Genomic DNA, 20,762 nt, shown 5'->3' with positions numbered 1-20,762 from the left:
AGTCTACCAATCATGACAGCAAAGGAAATTAGTGTCTAAATGAACTGTGAGTTACAAGCACATTTCACTAAGGGGCAGGCAGGTTTTTATAAAAAACCATATGGTAATCATCAATATGCCATTAAGACTCCTATTACTAGACTTTTAGGAACCATTTTATAAAGATTATCTGGTGCCTAATTAACAAGAAAGAAATTAGACTCAGGTTTAAGATGCTGCTGGTGTTCTGAAATTACTCTGAAAGGTCATTCAAAGAACTTCACATTTTTCATTCATGTATTTATTCCACAGTCAAAATAAGTCATAATTTAAAGCTATAACATTTTTAAAAGATAAAGGAGAATTTGTGGCACAGCTGCATTAACAAAACAGACACCAAAGTGCAACACTAAACAGGTGTTCTCTGTTCCCATGGTGGAATAAATACACACAATTACACATAAGATTTCACTAAAGATAGGAGATGAGGCAAATAACCCTTTGAAATTAACTGCCCAACGAATAGAGGCAGGCTACATTAATTTAACATTTTACTGCAAAATGGAAGAAATCCCCAAGGTGACTAACTCAAACTCCTCATTTCATGCACATGACCTTGGCTTCTGTGTTCTTTCCATAGCCACATCCAAATCCAGAAAGGCTTCTGCATCCCATGCTCAAAAATGCAACCTCAAGTCCCTGAGGTCCTCAACACAGACTGACATTAACAAGCCTGTGTTCAGCCTTCATCCAGAACCTCCAGGGAAATCAGGAGCACAAACACAGAGCAAAGCACCATTTCTTTAAACAATGGCTTTAACTGTCGAGTGAGCTCTGACAAGCCATATGCATTTCACAAACAAACCAAAACATCATCTTCATCTCTTCCTACTTTTCTTGCAAAAATGTTAAGCCATCCAAGTAAAAAAAAATTTTTAATTTAACAATGAAAAAGGAAATTCAAAGGGTTTATGCCAAAAAACAAACCAGTCCTCTGCAGCCTAACTCATTTGTTTTTGGGCTGCGAAGCCATGTAGAGGGCGATCAGGCAGTAGATGGTCCCTCCCACAGTCAGCGCCATGGTGGTCCGGTAAAGCATTTGGTCAGGCAGGCCTCGTTTCAGGTAGACGGGCACACCATCAGCTTTCTTGAAAGCAAGAATTAACAAGGGCATGGTTGAGAAGAAAAATATTTTACAATTTTATTAAAAAAAAAAAAAAATTTGTCTACTCTGTAAGTAATTCATCAACACATGACAGTGGGAAAAGCCCTAATTCATGGAATGCTAGTAGATGTTCCTATAAATGTAGCTAAAGCTTGTAAGCCCAAAGTTATTTTCCAAAATGCTGCCTCAGGGAGCATGCATGCAAAAGATTCCAAATGTCTAAGACATTTATCACATATTGCTTAACTGGAGCATTGGTGCATTTTTTAAAAGGCAAAGGTAATCAGTAGCTAAAAGAAGTGCAGGCAGGAGAGGCTGGGTGCCGTGGCTCACCTGTAATCCCAGCACTTTGGGAGGCCGAGGCAGGCAGATGGCTTGAGCCCAGGAGTTCAAGACCAGCCTGGGCAACATGGCAAAACCCTGGTTCTACAGAATAACTAAAATTAGCCAGGTGTGGTGGTATGCACCTGTAGTCCCAGCTATTAGGGAAGCTGAGGTGGGAGGATCGCTTGAGCCCAAGAGGTCAAGGATGCAGTGGGCCATGAGTGTGCCACTACACTCCAGCCTAGGTGACAGAGTAGGGCTCTGTCTTAAAAAAGATAAAAAGAGGTGCTGGCACAAGAAACGTTCTCTATTTAGTTTAGCTTCTGATCATAAGTGGATGGGGTCAGAGTACATCATGTCAATTAATAGGTTCAAGTCCATTTGGTATTCGACTGCCTTCTTTCCATCACACTGTTAAACCCATTCAGTAATCAAATTCCATGAGATATTTAAATCATCATCATCATTTTAGAGACTGGGTCTCTGTTACCCAGGCTGGAATGCAGTGGCTCAATCATAGCTCACTGCAGCCTCAAAATCCTGGGCTAAAGTGATCCTCCCACCTCGGCCTCTGAAGTAGCTGGGGTTACAGATGCGTGCCTACACACTCAGCTAAGTTTTTTTGTAGAGGCAGGGTCTCGTTATGCCGCCCAAGCTGATCAAGCATTCCTCCTACCTTGGCATCCCAAAGTATTGGGGCTGCAGAAGGGAGCCACCACACCTGGCCTGTTTAACTCATATTTTGCAGTGTCCAAAATCCCTCCCCACTGCACCCTGAGATTCTAAATGCTCTCTCAAACCTTATCAGATAAAAAGAGATAAAACTGATCAAAACAAAAGTGCTCTATCCTCAAGATGGGTCTGGATCCGGACTACTTTTGAGGAGGGAGAAGCTACCTTACAGCAACAGCAGTAGCAAGCACTGCCACTCCCATGGCACCTAGGATTTGGTCAGGTCACTAACTTCTCAATAATATGCAGGTAGATTCACTTTAAAAACATTTTCAATTCCAATTCTGGATTCTCTGTTGATCTGCAAACCCATAAGCACCTCCTCTACTTTCAGCAATAACTCAGTGAATTTTAATATCAAGCAAGCAAAAAACAATTAAAAAAAAACTCACTGCCAAGTCACTACATGTGTCACAAAGTCAAATATATATATTGGGTCATTCAGTTATACAGGCTATTCAGTTATACAGGCTATTGCTTCTTCCATGCAATAAATGATCAAGAGCTATTCATGCCATTTCAAAACCCTCATACCCTTAAATACTAATGAGGAAATTAACCACCCTCCCCTCTTTTATCAGTATCTACCTATATAAAGTTCTATTCGTTTATGGCTCAAACTAAAATCAAGAGACTACTAAAGAAAAAGGAGGTTGGGTGGTAAACTAGATTAAGATTTAGTTTCATAAGGGATTTTTTAAGCCTATTTATTTCACAGGCTTCTCTGTTGTAGAGTATCTTCCCTCACCTGGAAAAACTTTTGTAGTTCTGGAACTTTGTTTTTCCCAGCATAATCATACACTGTGGAATCGGAGGTCAGTTTAGTTGGTGTGGCAAATATGATAGGTGGTGCTTCTGTGGAAACCACAGGCTTTAATCCCTGTAGAGAAAAAAAGGAAAATGGCAAGTTGAAAGTATGTCTGAGGAGGCTTTCTGGGAATAGTGGAGGCAGCCATTCAACCACAAGACAGAAAGAAAGTCTCTCCAACTTTCCCAGAGCAAACCCTGTCAAGAACCCCTTGCCATTACGATTGCAGGGGGCAGGTGAGGGTCGGGGGGACGACAACAAAGGCCCAATCTGAGCTTCCAGAAATACCTGGTGTGTCTATCTTCTTAGCAACCAGTAAAACATTTATAATCTGTTATGAACTTGTCATTAGCTTTCATGAGGGATCTGTCTGCCCTTTTTTTCTTCCTAATGAGCTAATCTAGTAACATGGAATGTCTAACCCCAGAGCAGACCTCAGAAACTTTTCCAGACACACAATAAAGAAATATTCAATGTGGAACACCCTTACTGGTTTAAAACAAAACTAAACAAACAAACAGTACTTGCCTTCCAGGACCAGAAAACAAAACCAAAACAAAAAATTTTTTGAAATGAATTTTTAAGCGTAAATAAATGCATAAATTGAAAACACATAGTAAAAATTTAAGCAAGGTGAAGGGGGAAGAAGAACTGACACATGCTACGACATGGATAAGCCTCTAAAACATTATGCTGAGTCAAAGAAACTAGTTCCAAAGACCACATACTGTATGATGCCATTCATAGGAAAGTCTAGAAGAGGGAACCGCAGAGAGAGTAGATAGGTTAATGGTTGCTTCAGGTGGGGGCTTGGGGGCTAGGGAGGTAACAGTTAAAAGGTACATACGTATCCATTTGAGGTGATAAAAAAACACTCTAAAATTAACTGTGGTGGTAGTTGCATATATCTGTGAATAAACTAAAAACCCCTAAATTGTACCCTTTAAATGGGCAAATTGTATGCTATGCAAATTATATCTCAATAAAGAGTCTTTAAAAAAAGGTGGGGGGGAGCTCTGGTTTTTTATCTGAAAGGAGTAAACCTACAGTGACAAAATATATAGTAATCCAAAATAACCCATAAATTAAAATAAGGAGCTAAGAGTTATAAGCCAATAAAAATCATCCTTTTATATTAAATTCTAACTAAGAAAAATAAAAATTTAAAGTCAGAAAGCAGAATTCAAACCCAGCCTTTTCCTTTTACAGACAAAGAAGGGAACCTCTTGCCCAAATACAGTCATCAGTCCACTGATTCTTGTCTCAAAGAAATCTAATTTACCTATAATTGACAGGGCATATTCTAAAGATTAGATATTGAAAACCTCAATGCCACTCCCACTAGGCAAGCACTAGATGAACAGGTCAATAAAAAAAGCATTAAAGTAAACTTGGCTTCTATTTTTTCTGACACAGTACAGTAAATGGGAATGAACCATGGCCTGTTTAATGTATTCATTCATTCAACATTTATTACTGATCACTTACTCTACACTAGAAATACACAATGAATAACATCGCCACAGTCTCAGCCACCATGGATATTAATGTTATAAACCAACAGCAGCTAATATCTATTTAACCCTTGTGAAGTGTCAGTATCACGTTAAACATTTCACATGCATTACCTCACTTAATTCTGACAGCAACCCTATGAAGATATTACTATTCCCATTTTTCAGAGGAAAACACTGGAGAGAGAATAACTTGCCTTGGATCAAATAGTGAAAAGCAAGTCAAGTTTTCAAACTCAGGCCTTTCTCAAGTCCAGAGCCCTGGTTTTTAAGTATTCCACAACTCACACCCCACCCTCCCATGAACTATTGCTTAAAAACAACAGCCCACTTAAAGAGAAAGTTTGGTCAGTAAGATGTTGGCCTATATTTAGAAATACAACACACTCAAAACAGAGACTCAGAGGAGTCAGAGAGGCAAACAGAGGCTCTACTATCAAGATCAAAAAGGATCATGGTTTGAACTGGATGGAGAATGTTAGACCCTCCTTTATATCATATATGTGGGCTCACCATATTTTCTCCTTGAAATGACCATTTCTTCTTGAATGCAAAAATGTAAAAACTCTTTCTACCAAGGATCTCCAAAAATGGCTTGAAAGCAAATTAATGTTTCAACAGGACTAATGTGAGAGTATTTTTGAAGGGATTGTATTTGTTTGTCCAAGCATTCAGTGATTCAAAACTACAGCAAAGTTTTTGAACAGTATCATCTGAAAACAGGAATATCAACCATCTTAATTTTAAATTCCGTATTTCCCTTTATAATATTGTAAAAGTTTATAGAATTGAAGTTACCTATAATCTCATTATCTTATCCCATTAATTGTTATAAATTGTAAATCTTCCTCCAATGTTTATTCAGGTTTAATAACAGCCACAGTGTAAAATCCTACATTCTGCTTTTTTTTTTTTTTTTTTTTTGAGACGGAATCTTGCTCTGTTGCCCTGGCTGGAGTGCACTGGCACAATCTCGGCTTACTGCAACCTCCGCCTCTCAGGTTCAAGCCATTCTCCTGTCTCAGTCTCCTGAGTAGCTGGGACTACAGGTGTGCGCCACCACGCCCAGCTACTCAGCGTTTTTCGTAGAGACTGGGTTTCGCCATGTTGGCCAGGCTGGTCTCAAACTCCTGACCTCAGGTGATCCACCAACTTTGGCCTCCCAAAGTGCTGGGATTACAGGCGTGAGCCACCACACCCGGCCCATTCTGGATTTTTTCCTTTTTGAGCCAGGCTCTTGCTTTGTCACCCAGGCTGGAGTGCAGTGGCATGATCCTGGCTCACTGCAGCCTCTACTTCCCAAGCTCAAGCGATCCTCCTGCCTCAGACACCAGAGTATCTGGGACTATAGGAAAATGTCACCACACCTGGCTAAATTTTTAATTTTTTTGTAGACAGGGTCTGGCTATGTTGCCCAGGCTGGTCTTGAACTCCTAGGCTCCAGTGATCCTCCCACCTCAGCCTTCAAAGTGCTGGGATTACAGGTGTGAGTCACCAAGCCCAGCCTCATTCTGCTTTTGTTTATAATAAGTTTTTCAGGTTTCCACAGTCTTTGTAACTACCAAATTTATTCTTTTTTTTTGAGGCAGGGTCTCACTCTGTTGAATTTAATCTTCAGAACAACCCTATAAATGAGTTATTATCAGCCCATGTAACAGCTGATTAAAACAATGCTCAGAGATCCCATAAGGAAGATGGGACTCAAACTCACGTTTTTATTACACCATACTATCAGTAAGTCGGCTGTTTTGGTCCCACAGGAAAAGGTAGTCAACATTCCTAATGTTTCAAGACAGCTGGATCACTAGCACTAGGCTTCTCAAGAGTGGAAATGACCAGGAAGCTTTATCTACAGGAGAGGGTTCGGCATAAATCTTTTCACCTCTGCCTACTCCAAGACTGCAAGAACTGTCAGTCTCAAACTACATGTCCCTCCTCATCACAACAATGACAGTGCCAAACTTCCAGGCACTGAGGCCAAAACCTTGGAAATATTCTTTTTTTTTTTTTTTTTTTTGAGACGAAGTCTCACTCTATCCCCCCAGGCTGGAGTGCAGTGGCACAATCTTGGCTCACTGCAACCTCCGCCTCCCAGGTTCAAGCGATTCTCCTGCCTCAGCCTCCCATGTAGCTGAGACTACAGGCGTGCACAACCACACCCAGCTAATTTTTATAATTTTAGTAGAGACAGGGTTTCACTATACTGGTCAGGCTTGTCTTCAACTCCTGACCTCAGGTGATCTGCCCACCCTGGCCTCCCAAAGTGCTGGGATTACAGGTGTGAGCCTCCACGCCCAGCCAAAACCTTGGAAATATTCTTGACACCTCTCCCTCATACACTGCAAATCCTTTTGGGTCTACCTTCAAAATATATTCAGAATCTGAACACTTCTCACCTACCTCCACCAATTCACACTCGAGTCTAAGCCCCTGGATTTCTACAACAGCTTCCCAACTGGTCTCTTGGCTTCCACTCTTGTTTGCTGCCCTAAAGTCTACTCTTAATACAGCAACCAATGATTTCATTAAAACCCAGGATGTCACTAGTCAGCTCAAACCCTCCAAAAGGCCGCCTATCTCACTGAGCGACCCCCAAGGTTCTCACAATGACTTTCAGAGCTCTACAAAGTGCATCCCTTTCTTAGCCCCTCTTATTTTTTATTTTATTTTTTGAGACAGCGTATTGCTCTGTCATCCAGGCTGGAGTGCAGTGGTAGAATCACAGCTCACTGTAGCCTCAACCTCCTGGGCTTAAGGAACCCACCCACCTCAGCCTCCTGAGTAGCTGAGATGACGGGCATGCACCACCACATCCAGCTAATTTTTTAAAAAATTGTTTGTAGGCCAAGCCCGGTGGCTCATGCCTATAATCCCAGCACTTTGGGAGGCTAAGGCAGGGGGATCACCTGAGGTTGGGAGTTCAAGATCAGCCTACCAACACGGAGAAACCCTGTCTCTACTAAAAATACAAAATTAGCTGGGTGTGGTGGCGCATGCCTGTAATCCCAGCTACTCAGGAGGCTGAGCCAGGAGAATCGCTTGAACCCGGGGGGCAGAGGTTGCGGTGAGCTAAGTTTGCACCATTGCACTCCAAGCTGGGCAACAAAAGCGAAACTCCGTATCAAAAAAAAAAAAATTTTTTTTTTTGTAGAGACAAGGTTCCTCTATGTTGGCTGGTCTCAAACTCCTTAGCTCAAGCAGATCCTCCAGCCTCAGCCACCCAAAGAGCTGGGATTACAAGCACAAGCCACAGTGCCCCAGCCTAGCCCTACTTCTATCATTCCCCTCCTCCTCCCCAGCCCCACTGATCTAGCTCCTGAAACCTCCCAGGCACAGCCATGTTCCCTCTGCCTAGGATGCTCTTCTCCAGGTGTCCACGCGGCTTATACCCTCACCTTCTTCAGGTCTTTACCCAACCCCTTGAGTCACCTTCTCAGAGATATCTTTCTGACCACCCTTTTAAAAACTGCATGTCCTCCCCCTTGCCCTAATAACAACTTACGCTCTATTTTTCTCCACAGCACTTATCACCACCTAACATACTATGTTTTACTTTGCTTACTGTGTCTCCCCCCACTACAATGGAAGCTCCATGAGCACAGGATTTTGGCACATCTTGTTCACTGCTCCTGTATTCCAAGACTTAGGAAAGCAACTGGCAGAGAAAGTGCATTCAGTAAATATAGGCAGAATGTTCAAATAAACTAAAGAAGGCTATAGCTACACCACAATGTAGGTTTGAGTATCTCAGAAACAAAGTCTGATAAATTGGCATTTGATGGCAGGGCATCCACAATTCCCACAGCAATAAGAAAACAACTGAAAGCTGTTCTTATAAAAAGTGGACAGGCTGGGCGTGATGGCTCATGCCTGTGGTCCCACCGCTTTGGGAGGCTGAGGTGGGAGAATCACTTGACTGAGGAGTTCCAGGATCAGCCTGGGCAACGTAGTGAGACCTTGTTTCTACAAAATATCAAAAAATTAGCCAGGTACAGTGGTGCACACTTGTGGTCCCAGCTACTTAGAAGGCTGAGGTGAGAAGATGACTTGAGCCCAGGTGGTCAAGGCTGTAGTGAGCCGTGATCATGCCACTGTACTCCAGCCTGGGCGACAGGGACCCTGTCTCAAAATAAAATTAAAAGTAAGTGGACCACAGATCAAGAAAAATCACATACTTTACTTTTTAATACTGAATCTCTTAGCTGCTTAAATAAGCCCCACCTCCAAAATTAATTACGAGCCATTCAACCTTAACCACGTTTAGTAATTGAGTTCTTCCTAGTTTATTTCAATTGCTCCAAATTTTTAAAGAGAAAAGTAAATATGATTTTCCCTCTAAAAGTTGGTTGTAACATTTTCCTTTTCTTCTACCTCTTAGTTTTGGGGAAGAGGGTGGAGAGAAAAGAGGATTACTCCCCATAATTTTAATTTTTAAATGATAGAAATATATGAACCTTTTCACTGTGATTTAGGACTGGAAACCAGTTTCAATCTGCAATGACTCAGTTCATTTGGCTATGTGTTTTGTTTTGTTTATAGACAGGATCTCACACTGTCACCCACGTTGGAGTGCAATGCATTGATCACAGCTCACTGCAGCCTCAAACTCCTGGGCTCAAGTGATCCTCCCGCCTCAGCCTCCTGAGTAGCTAGGACTACAAGTATGTGTCACCATACCCAGCTAATTTTTCTTATTTTTTTTTTTTTTTTTGTAGAGATCGGGTCTCACTTTGCTGCCCAGGCTGGTCTCAAACTCCTGGCCTCAAGCAATTCTCCTGCCCCGGCCTCCCAAAACACTGGGATTACCAGTGTGAGCCACCGCACCTGACCTCTATTTAGTTCTGAGCCACCGCACCTGACCTCTATTTATTTCTGAGCCACCGCACCTGACCCCTATTTAGTTCTGAACCACCGCACCTGACCTCTATTTACTTCTGAGCCACCGCACCTGACCTCTATTTATTTCTAACAGTAAGCTAGACATCACCACCTACCTCCATGTCCTTCTGACACCTCACACTCATCATGTCCAAAATTCACTCATAAGCCCATTCAGGAACTCCCTGTCACTGTGAAAAGCACCAATTCACCAATCATGCTGAAGCCCTCCCTCCTCATCCCCAACATCTGTCTCATCTGAAAGGACAAACTACCACAACTCTGCATCAAGTTGCTCTGCAACTTCCTACTCGTGCCTCACAAAATTAAGTCCTTACATCCTAGGCCCTTCATGATTTACCTCCATCCTCCACAGTCAAACTTACCTACTCAATGCTTCTCCTCCAGACCCCCTCCCTTCCTTCACTCTCACAGTTCCCTTTACCTAGAATACCATTCTGCCATCTTAACTGGGAGAGGAATTCCTAAATCACACAGTAAAATTACGTTTCCTTTTTAACAAACTGCCAAACTGTTTTCCAAAATGGCTGCGTCATTTTACCATTTCCACCACAAATGTAACAGGTTTCGTTTCTCTACATCCTCAGCAATACTTGTTATCGTCTGTCTTTTCCATTCTAGGCATTCTGGTGGATATTAAATGGTACCTCATTGTGGTTGTGATTTGCTCTTCTCTAATAACTAAAGATGTTAAACATGTTCATGTGCTTATTGGCCTCAATTTATTTTTGCCGCAATTCAGAGAAGGATGTTTTTCAACCAATGGAAAATGCCATCTCACCAACTGCTTGCTGTCAAGCTGACTTACAAATCTCTACCTGTGCGATTGTTACAGAACCACCTTTTCCATATTGTTATTTAATGCATGGTAAATTATTCACTTTACTTACTACAAGTTACAAACATCTTCATCACATGTTTTCAGGAAAGGAAAAAGCTGAAGTACTCCTAATTACCAAAGTCAGAGCACCTAGTTGGGAGGGCACCTGTCACAATCACTCAGAAATTTACAATTCATATAAAGCCTACACATAGTTTCAACATAGTTTAAGAAATCTTTAAGTAACTAAGAAGTTCAAATTCTCGAGAAACACGGTTCAAGAGGACAGGTACTAGAAATCCGAAAGCCCTATCTATATCAAACTCATCTCAAGGTAATCTCTGCTGAGTGCTCATTTTATTACAATATGCCAGTTTTTAGTCAAAAAATTTACTTTTTTCTTACTAAGCAACAAAACCTAGATTATGCTAAAGATATATTAAAAGAACATAAGGCAGGTGTGGTGGTACCCATATGTCACCCCAGCCACTCAGGGGGCTGAGGTGAGAGGACTACCTGAGCCCGAGAGTTCGAGATCAGACTGTGCAACACAGCAAGAGCCTGTCTCAAAAAATATTTTAAAAAAATAAATAAAAGAACATCTACTACCACCAACAGAATGAACTGTGACATATTTATAAAATGAAATCCTACAGAAGAGTAAGAGGATAAAAGGAATTAACTACTGATACGTACAACACGGACTAACCTCAAAAATATTTTTTGAGCAGCCAGACACGGTGGCTCACATCTGTAATCCCAGCATTTTCAGAGGCAAAAGCAGGACGATTACTTGAGCTCAGGAGTAAAAGTCTACAGTGAACTATGACTGTGCCATTGCACTCCAGCCTGGGTCAGAGCTGGTTCCACTTACATGAAGTTCAAAAAAAGGCAAAACTATCTATTCATGATGATAAAAGTCAGAATAGGAAGGTGGCAGGGATTGACAGAGGGTACAAGGGAACTTCCTGGGATGATGTAACATCTTGCATATTGAAGGAGGTGTGGTTATACAGTGCATGGGTTTGTCCAAACTCAGCAAACTGTAACATTTAAGATCCATACACTGGAGAATACATTTCATAGAAGCAGATGATAGAAATGGCCATTTTCTCACATAATCTGTAAAAGAAGTGCAACACTGCTGACTATTCCTTCCTTACAAGTCATTACCAATTTGGTTTCAGTGACACCACACTGGTTTCCCTTCTCACCCGGACTATTCTTTAAACACATTCTCCTTGTCCACCCTCCCTTCATGTTTCTATACTCTATGATCCAACCTTTCTTCCCTACAAATTACCACCTATGGACTGAAGACACCCAAGTTTATTAAACTCCATATTCAAAAATCTAGCTGCTACCAAGCATGACATATCACAAGCTCAACATTTATAAACCCTAAACTCTTCCTTCCCGTTCCCACCGCAACTCCCCCACTAACCCCCGCAAAAAAACAAACAAACAAAAAAACAAAAAAACTTGCCCTTCTTATCTGAGATTAGAATCATCTGTTTTTGTTTTTAGAGACAGGGTCTCACTATGTTGCCCCAGGCTGATCTCAAACTCCTGGGCTCAAGCGACCCTGACGCCTCGGCCTCCCAAAGTGCTGTGATTTACAGGCGTGAGCCACGGTACCAGGCCTGAAATCTTTCTTAAACATCTGCCTCTTGGGCAAGTGGCAGTGTCCCACAGAAAAAGGATAATGAAGCAACAGTAATGGAGTATCCTTTACACCTCATCTGGGCCCCTCACTACTGCAGTCTAACTGCGTATCTCACCGACACTTCCCACACTTCTCTAGAGGATTAGGAGGGAATATACTTTCTCAGACAGCTTCTGGTGAACAGTTAACACTTACCCAGAACCAACAACCTGCCCAAACCGCTAGTCACTTGACACACCTCATTTAATGTGTACTAACGCCGCCCTGGATGAAACTGAGCTCACAATAAATTAACTCGGCCAAGGTCACACAATTGAAGCGGAAAACGCCATGATTTGAAAAGGCACGTCTGGGGCTCTAAAATCCCTCATGTTTACCCCCAACACATGCTGCAGACTCAAACTCCAATTGGTAGAATCTGCGTGAAATGGAATACTTTTCAGACAACCCAAACAACGAGCATCTGTCAAATATTTTACAATCGGGAAAGTGTAACCTCGCTGCATGCAACTTCCCTCCCTGGACCTGTTAAGTAACCTGCTAAATCTCCCAATACAGATCACAGCCCCCCAACCCCCTGCACCATGGTTTCTCTAAAAGCCTTTATCCCCGCGCACTCCAATCACGAGCTCAAGTGAGGCTGCCTATGGGGCTGTGGCAGATGACAAAGAAACGACAGAGAGGCCGAAAGCCAGATGTCTTCAAAGAGAGGGAGAAGGCCGAACCTCTGACTAGGGTCACAATGGGGACACCCACAAACCATCCCTTTTAGACAAGTGACCCCGGGGGTCACCTTGACCCCTGCAGTGTGCCAGACCAAACTTCCACGCCAGGCCAGCCCCGCCAGGTGAGGAGGTACACAAAGAGAAACCTCAGTGACCACCGTACGCTGGTGTGGACAGGCCCCGGGAGGTGCAAGGAGAACAGAAACGAACTCGACCGCGGGCAGAAGCCTCCCCTGGCTCCAACGCCGCGACTGCCTGTCGCCGAGGCTAGGGCCGCCACTTCTCATGTCCGAGCTGGCTAGGCACCACTCGTACCTGCGGGCTATAGGCCTCCGAAGCCCATGCTCCTGCCAACTTCTGCGTGAAGCCACTAAATTTGTAGTACATGACGCCCAGAGTCCGGCTTCCCGCATCCGCTGCCAACGCGACCGCCCCAGAGAAGGACCCCGCCTCCCCGGCCGTGGTCCCAAAACTCAGCGCAAGGACCCGGTGCTGGGACTAGGGCTGCCCGAAGATCGCCTAACTTAAAACCTGCACACTTAAGCCGCATTGGGGAACCAAAGGCCAGGGTTCTCAGGACCACGAAAGGCAAAACCAGCTCTAAGAGAGCACGAAAAGCCGCTGTGGCGGAGTCTTTAGGAAACATGAAGTTCCCTCTTTCCCTCATTCAGATTTGGGCAGTGCCACGACAACTCAAGAAATGCGCAAGCGCCCCGCGGACTAAGCCCCGCGGACTAAGCCCGGCAGTGTCGGAGTCAGGTGGGGCATGCTCTAGGAGGGGCCGGCTCTAGGCGAGGCCGGCTCTAGGAGGGGCCGGCTCTAGGCGGGGCCTAGGGGGAGAGGGCGGTGATTGGTGGGCGTGTCTGGGTAGGGGCGGGGCTACACCGAGGCCGGGTGGGAATTCCACCATCCGAGAGAGTCTGTGCAGCGGAGCCACCGTCTGGTCGTAGGGGTGAAGGCGTCTCTTCCTTTACCGAACTATAATTGATCATACTCTCATTTATTTCCTTGCGACCTAAAGCACCTCTTATCCAGAAGCAACCACCTGCTGTTGCTCAGTCTGCCCAGGAGTATAGACTTGTCGGCAAAGCTTCCCCTGGCAACCTGGGAGTTGAAGCAAATAAGAAAATTTGGAAGCACCTGCTGAAGGCTGTTTAGTACTGAGGGCTGTTGGGAGATTTGCCCCAATAATATAAAAGTAGCCTCCTGGGCTTTGTGCAGAGGAAATATACATGCAGAGTGATCTAAAGCTCAGGTACCAGGATGTAAATGTCACACAGTTTCTCAGAACTGGTTTTTACTCTCACCTGAGTTTTAAGGTCATTGGTTATTCATCCTTTTCGTGGCCTCTGCTCTTTGCGATAAATGAGGTAGGGGAAGGGTGATCAGAAACACTTGTAAAATCTGGACTTTGAGCCTGAAAGATCTGGAACTACCACTTTCAGTTCTGGTAGTATTCGCTTCAGTTCAATTTAAATATGTCTGTTAAGCCTGTGATGTGTGCAAGGTACTGTGTAAAAGGAGTATACTAGTTTCTTACTCTCCAGGGATGGACTCAGGCTTTTCTTAGCTTCATCATCTAACCATAGGTTTACACAAGCATATTCTAGATTCACTTATGAAATCATGTTGCAAATTGATGGATGATACTAACCTATATATAGCATTTTCCTAAATTCATTTAATCTTCACAACAATCCTATAAGGTAAGTGCTATTATCATCCCCATTTTGAAATACAGGAAAATGACGCCTGGAGAAGCTGAGTAACTTGCTCAGGTCAGGGATAAGTGGCAGAGCTAGGCATTTGGCTCAAGACTTCCTACTGTTAAGCACTATGTTACAAATAAATAGATATGAAGCCATTCTGAAAAGCGGAGGATCAAGGCTGAGCACTCCAGGGTGAGGGTGTACACCAGCATCCTGGTTGCAGGCCTAAGTTCAAGAGCCCCAAGTATTCAGCACCGCCAATACGTTGTAAAGGTTTCAGCGGATTCATGTAAGCCAGCCCAAAGTTGCCACTTTTACAAAGAGACATTGTGATACAATGGAAAGAACATGCAATTTGGGTTTATGTCCATATTTCTCCAAGGATAAGTGGTTTGGGACTAGTGATTTCCTTTTTTTTTTTTTTTTTATTCTTTTTGAAACAGGGTCTCACTCTGTCACCCAGGCTGGAGTACAGTGGTGTGATCTCGGCTCATTGCAGCCTTGACTTCCCAGGCTCAGGTGATTCTCCTACCTCACTCTCCCGGGTAGCTGGAACCACAGATGCGCGCCACCATGCCTGGCTAATTTTTTGTATTTTTAGTAGAGACGGGGTTTCACCATGTTTCCCAGGCTGGTCTCAAACTCCTGGGCTTAAGTGATCTGCCGAACTCAGACTCCCAAAGTGCTGGGATTACAGGCATGAGCCACCGTGCCAGGCCGACCCCATGTTTTGATACTGAATAGATTCAGGAAGATTTTTCTACAGACAAAAAGTTCGACTACCTCAAAAGAAAATGATCCATTGACATTAGCCTTCTTGAGTCCCAGGCGCTAGCAAATACTGAGTGAAAGAAAAGCCTTTCGTAGAGTTTAGATTGAAAAGAGAAATTAAATGATTTCCGACAGCTACTGTCTCCATCCCACTGACTTCTGGACGTATTTTGGAAGAAGAAACTAAAGAATATTGTCTAACTTTTAGCAGCACTAAGGTGTACCAGCTTCTTTTATAAGGTGCTGTCAACACTGGTTATTTTCTTAAAGTTCCTGCCATCTGATTTTAGATCCTGCAAGACATAAATTAAGAATCCTGAAAATGTTACAACAGCCAGGCTGTTCAGTGGGAGATAAAATGTCAGTAGCAGAGTGTGGGTTGGGATGTCACATGGAATGGCTGATCATGGGAAGATTTTGTCTCATTTCCCAAATAAAACACAGCACACTCTGACAGTACTAAGGCACCCTATTCTCATTCGTATTTGCATATCCCACCCAACATCAAAGACAATCTTTTTTTATCACAATCCCTTCAGGTTGTTCCCCACATTCTGTTCTGAAGGGAAGTGACCACGACTCAGAGTACAGAGAAGCTTGCCAATCACCAAGTGAACTGAGTGAGTGCAAATGCCAGTCCAGCTCCTGGTGAATCTGAATGCCGCTGCTTCTCCATTTGTGAGGGGTGTGTGCTAATGGCCTCTGGCAGGCTGCTCTGTGAAAGCGCTTGGGGAATGGATGGAAAACCAACTTAAAATTTAAATTGGGTAATACCGAGTAGAGATAGGAACAAACTGTGAAATAGCTGTTAATTTTTTTAATTCTCTCATTTTTTTCCAAGTTGACTTTTAAAAAATTGACAGTGGGTCTGGCAGAGTTAAAAAACATGCAGGCCTGTAGGAGTTGAGGTCATTGTGGGCTCCCATTTCTGAAGGATTTTGCCCATTCTAGGGCAGTTTCCCTGAGGGAAAATGGAACATACATAGTGCAATGTTACAGCGAAGTATTACCTTTTCCATTGTTGTTTATGTCTACTCTCTCTTTTTACATTTTTCCAACATTTAAAACTGCTAGTGATAACCCCAAGAAAAGCATCCCCAGTAAAATACTGGAAAGCAAAATGGAGTGCTAAGCTCACTTTATGATATTCAGAATGATGACACCTGCCATGCAATTATTCAGTAATTTTCATGTGGCAGAAATCTCAGCTGTCATCTCTTACTGTTTTTGTCAAATAAAGCCCTATGTCGTGTGGAAATTTTATCTTCCAAGCCTGAAACCTAGATTATATTGATATTGAAAACCAAATCTTTCTTAAAGCATGGTGTTTTCATAGCTAAAGAGCTGAGGGTCTGAATGGCTCATTTCTTACCCAAAAGAGGGGAAATGGCAGCTGGGATTGCAGTTGCCGGGACAGCTTTATTGCGGTACGGGATGAACATATTGACATCAACTCCCTACTCTGACCTTCTCGTTGTTGAATGTCAATACGGTGTGTGAAACTGCCTCACTTTTGCCTGCCTGCTTTTCCTTATGTGCAAGTCAAAAGCACATCCACAGAGAACATGGATTTAACTCAATTTTGACACATCACATTTCATCTCACTGGTTAAGAAAGGCTGAGGTATGACTCATAATTTATTTTAAATCATTTTAAATACACTTAATTATGCATAGAAAAAAGTTGAGATCCAGAACCAGATTCATGCCATTTTACATTGACATCATCTGTAAAATTACAGTACACACAGTGTTGTCTTATGCATAGAATGAAAGGATTAGCAGTGGCCTCCAGTTTGGGGGACGGGTGGTGGTTTCTCATCATTGAGGATTCCCACTCTCTACCTCACATACATCTGCAGTGTTGAAATATTTCACAGTGAGCATACATGAGTTCTGTAAGCCCACATACACACACAGAAATACAAAGTCGGCTGGGCACGGCGGCTCACACCTGTAATCCCAGCACTTTGGGAGGCCAAGGCAGGTGGATCACCTGACATCAGGAGTTCGAGACCAGCCTTACAAACATGGTGAAACCCCATCTCTACTACAAATACAAAAATTAGCTGGGTGTGGTGGCATGTGTCTGTAATCCCAGCTACAGGCGAGGCTGAGTCAGGAGAATTGCTTGAACCCAAGAGGCAGAGGTTGCAGTGAGCCCAGATCATGCCACTGTGCTCCAGCCTGGGCGACAAGAACAAAACTCCGTCCCGAAAAAAAAAAAAAAAAGAAAGAAATTACACAAAGTCCACCAAAAACATACAAATTAGAATTTTAAAAATGCTTTCATGTACTTACACCCCCAAATTACCAGGTAATTTAGAATGTTCTTTAATCACCCCCTGCGTAGATGTGAGGGGCCTCTTAAGTGACAGTGTCCAAGTGTTAGGCCACAGGAAGGGTGACTCAAGGGCCATTCTGCCCATTGCAGTTAACACTATAGTGGTTCTTCCTCCTAGGGCTGTTGGAGAAAAGAATGAATGAATGAACAAATGAATAAGAACAAACACATCACCTCCACACATTGCTGGGAGAAATGAGCAACCACTCTGGGTAGTTACTTACATCAGTGCCCAGACAGCTGTGGAAATTAGTGATCAAGTGGAAAAGATTAAGAACCATACACCTGGGTCTTAAGGAGGCTAATGTCAATGGATCATTTTCTTTTGAGGTAGTAGAACTTTTTGTCTATAGAAAAGCTACCTGAATCTATTCAGTATCAAAACAAGGGGCGGGCTGGGTGTGGTGGCTCACACCTGTAATCCCAGCACTTTCAGAGGCTAAGACCAGCAGATCACTTGAGTCCAGCAGTTCGAGACCAGCCTGGGCAACATGGTGAAAACCTGTCTCTAAGAAAAAAAACAAAAATTAGTCGGGCGTGATTGCACACCTGTAGTCTCAGCTACTTGGAAGGCTAAGGTGGGAGGATCACCTGAGCCCAGGAGGTTGAGGCTGCAGTGAGCCAAGATCTTGCCATTGCACTGCAGCCTGGGTGACAGAATGAGAACCTGTCTCAAAAAAACAAAAACATAGGGTGCTCTGCTAGCCATTGAAGGTCAGGATGTCCAGATTCCAGCCCTGCACTAGATTTATGACCTTTGGCTAGTTCCTTAACCTCTCTTAGTCACAAGATAAAATTTTCAGTTTAACAGGGTGATTGCAAGGATTAAATGAGACGGTATGTACTGAAAAAGCTTAAAGAAAATATGTAAATACCTGGAAGTCTATATAGGAAATACATTTTGTAAAAGTAGTAAAACTGGATCTCCAGTCACTGATATAGCCCAAAAATTAATTTAGCATGACATAAAGCATTAGAGTTTTGAGTCTAGTTTATGTTTGTATAAAGTTAGCTGGTTATAATAAAAATTGTAATCTACAAATCTCTCCATTTCCCCAGCCCCCTTCCCTTTCTCTCTCTCTTGCTCTTCCCTCTTCAGTCTCCTTTCCCCAGAAGTAGTAACTATTAGTTAAGGCTGTGGGATGGTCAGACTAGAGCTGTTAGGTGGATCCTGGTATGAAAACAGCCATCAAAGATAAGGAATCTGTGTAAAGCTTGAAGACCAAAGAGAGGAGTTGGGTATCCCACTAAAATACCAGCCAACCTTTTAGCATTGGCATTAAATTTAAAAATCAGATCACTTCCAAATGCCAAATACATAATTTTACTTGCTTCCCCTTTCTCCTTAGATTCTCAGATGGCGGAGATTTGGCATTTCATTAGTTTCTGCTCCATAGAAACTGAAAGTCATGGCCCTAAGATCTACCTTCTGAAAAGGGTGACGAGTACATAGGCTGTACCTGACTAACCTGGGTCTGGATCCCAGATCTTCCTACTGACAAGCTCAGTTACCTTGAATAAGTTACTTCCCCATTCTGAGTCTCAGAGGTAAAATGATATTCTAAATCAGAGGATTAGCCACGTATTACCAGGTAGCAAAGGTACCAGCGTGTGTCCACTAGTGCCTAGGCACAGCCTGCCAAGTGATTCCAAAATGGCTAACTTGGGGAGGAGGGCTGGGGTATTCTTCCGAGAAATGGACAGGTCTGTAGTCTAGGAAACAAAACCTATAAAGAAAAAAAAAAGCTAGGAGGAAGTTATCAATCAGTGAAAAGTATCTAATGGAAGGCAAATCTCCTCCTTAAAAGAAAGGGAACTGGAGAGGGTATGACATTCCCAAAAGCACAACTGAGAAACTTGGAAAGCCCAAGTCAAGGGGCACTGGCCCTGGGCCTGGAACTTCCAGCCACACGCCTGCCCTTAGCATGGCTGTGCCCTCCACTGACCACCGACTGGCACTCTGAGCTAGGGGAGAAATTTGCTGAAAAGCAATTCCAAACAACCCAGAGGTTTCCAGCAAAAGACTTATGCTGAAGCTCAGCTTTCTGACAGCAGTGAGAGCCCAATGCAGACAGGATTGCTGGCGTTTCACTGTATGATCCTCACATCTCTTCCACCCCCAAACTACAAGGCTACCATGTCCTCTTCCCTGGCACCACTCCTATACCCTAACAGCCCACAGATGCATATTGGAGAATAACCACATCTATTTTAATTTAAACCATGGCAAAGGTAAAAAATCAAGGTGTTTGTGTTTTCTCCCCCTGGGAAGAAGCAAGCACTCTGTAACACACATAGCCTTGTTTCGGCACAGATGTCAGGAACGCAGACCCTGTAAATCTGCCCAGGCAGTTCTGTTCTTGAATCACTAAGAACAACCGAGTGGGTGGAACAAGAACATGAAATTGCTGTGTGCACTCATGTTTTGTTTATGGAGCAATCATTTCTAGACGTGTTTTCTTTTTTTTATGAAGAATCTTTTCTATGTTTGCCTTTTAACACCCTACCTTCCTTCCTGTCCCCAGCTCTCCCACACCCACTAAAAAGAAATATTGAGAGCATTACAAAAATCTCTGTGAATTTAAAGAATGGGTTACATTAAGTGTCTCTCTAAAGCAATTCCATTTATTCAGTCAAAATAAATGATTTAGTAATATGAATAACACAGGTAACAGTTGAATATGAACAGTGTGTATTGTTTAAAAAGCTCATAACAACTGTTCCCTAATCACAAAAATCACTTTCCTTTTTCCACCATTGTGCAGTGAGGACCTTGTTAACCCAGTGAATTGAAAGTTCTTGTGATGCTAATTATGAGCAGTATTTAATTAGTGGCTTATGTATCTGCCACAAGATTCTTCACTTCACTGAGCCTCAGTTTCTTTATCTATAAAATGGGAATAATATCTACTTTGTGAGGATTGAGTTTATTCATGTGAATGCCTAGGACATAGTAAGCACTCATTAAACTGCAGCAGTTACTGTTATTACTAGTAGCTGTAGCAACTGGGCAGACTGGATGGAGTAGGATTTTGCCAAATCTTATCAATCCTCTTCTCCAGTAGACCCCAACCTTGGCACATAGCAAGCACCCAGTAAATGGTAGCTCTTAGACTTACCAAGTCAATAACAACTCCAGTTAGTGCCCCAGGCTTCCCGCATCCCCAGCAGTTTCCATCCATCTCCCAACCTCCCTGGCTGCTTTCCCCACCGCTCCCAGAAGGGAAGTGTGTGCTAGCTCTGCTGCTGTGTTTACCGTCTGGGTAGGTCTCACTTTATTGTGTTTTCTCCCACTGTTTTTGGCTT

The 20,762-nt window shown here is 43.1% G+C and overlaps 1 protein-coding gene across 3 annotated transcripts; it reads right to left on the bottom strand.

Moving 5' to 3' along the window:
- Nucleotides 1-264: 264 nt before the first annotated feature.
- COX7A2L (cytochrome c oxidase subunit 7A2 like) lies at nt 265-20,665 on the bottom strand. 3 transcript variants are annotated; one of them, XM_055242963.2, is made up of 3 exons: nt 20,576-20,665; nt 2,949-3,080; nt 265-1,126 (listed from the first exon to the last, which is right to left on the bottom strand). In XM_055242963.2, exons 1-3 carry the CDS (start codon nt 20,636-20,638, stop codon nt 986-988), a joined length of 336 nt encoding a protein of 111 aa, XP_055098938.1. In that variant the 5' UTR covers nt 20,639-20,665; the 3' UTR covers nt 265-985. The 3 variants fall into 3 exon arrangements, with proteins under 3 accessions (XP_055098938.1, XP_055098936.1, XP_055098939.1); XM_055242961.2 differs by lacking the exon at nt 20,576-20,665 and adding an exon at nt 12,948-13,412; XM_055242964.2 differs by lacking the exon at nt 20,576-20,665 and adding an exon at nt 12,948-13,102 and having other exon boundaries at nt 265-1,122.
- Nucleotides 20,666-20,762: the final 97 nt, after the last annotated feature.

This window comes from Symphalangus syndactylus, chromosome 14 (assembly GCF_028878055.3).
Source record: "Symphalangus syndactylus isolate Jambi chromosome 14, NHGRI_mSymSyn1-v2.1_pri, whole genome shotgun sequence".
In the NCBI taxonomy this organism is placed as follows: domain Eukaryota; kingdom Metazoa; phylum Chordata; class Mammalia; order Primates; family Hylobatidae; genus Symphalangus; species Symphalangus syndactylus.
Note: the sequence above shows the minus strand (reverse complement) of the source record. Positions and strands in the feature narration are given on the sequence as shown.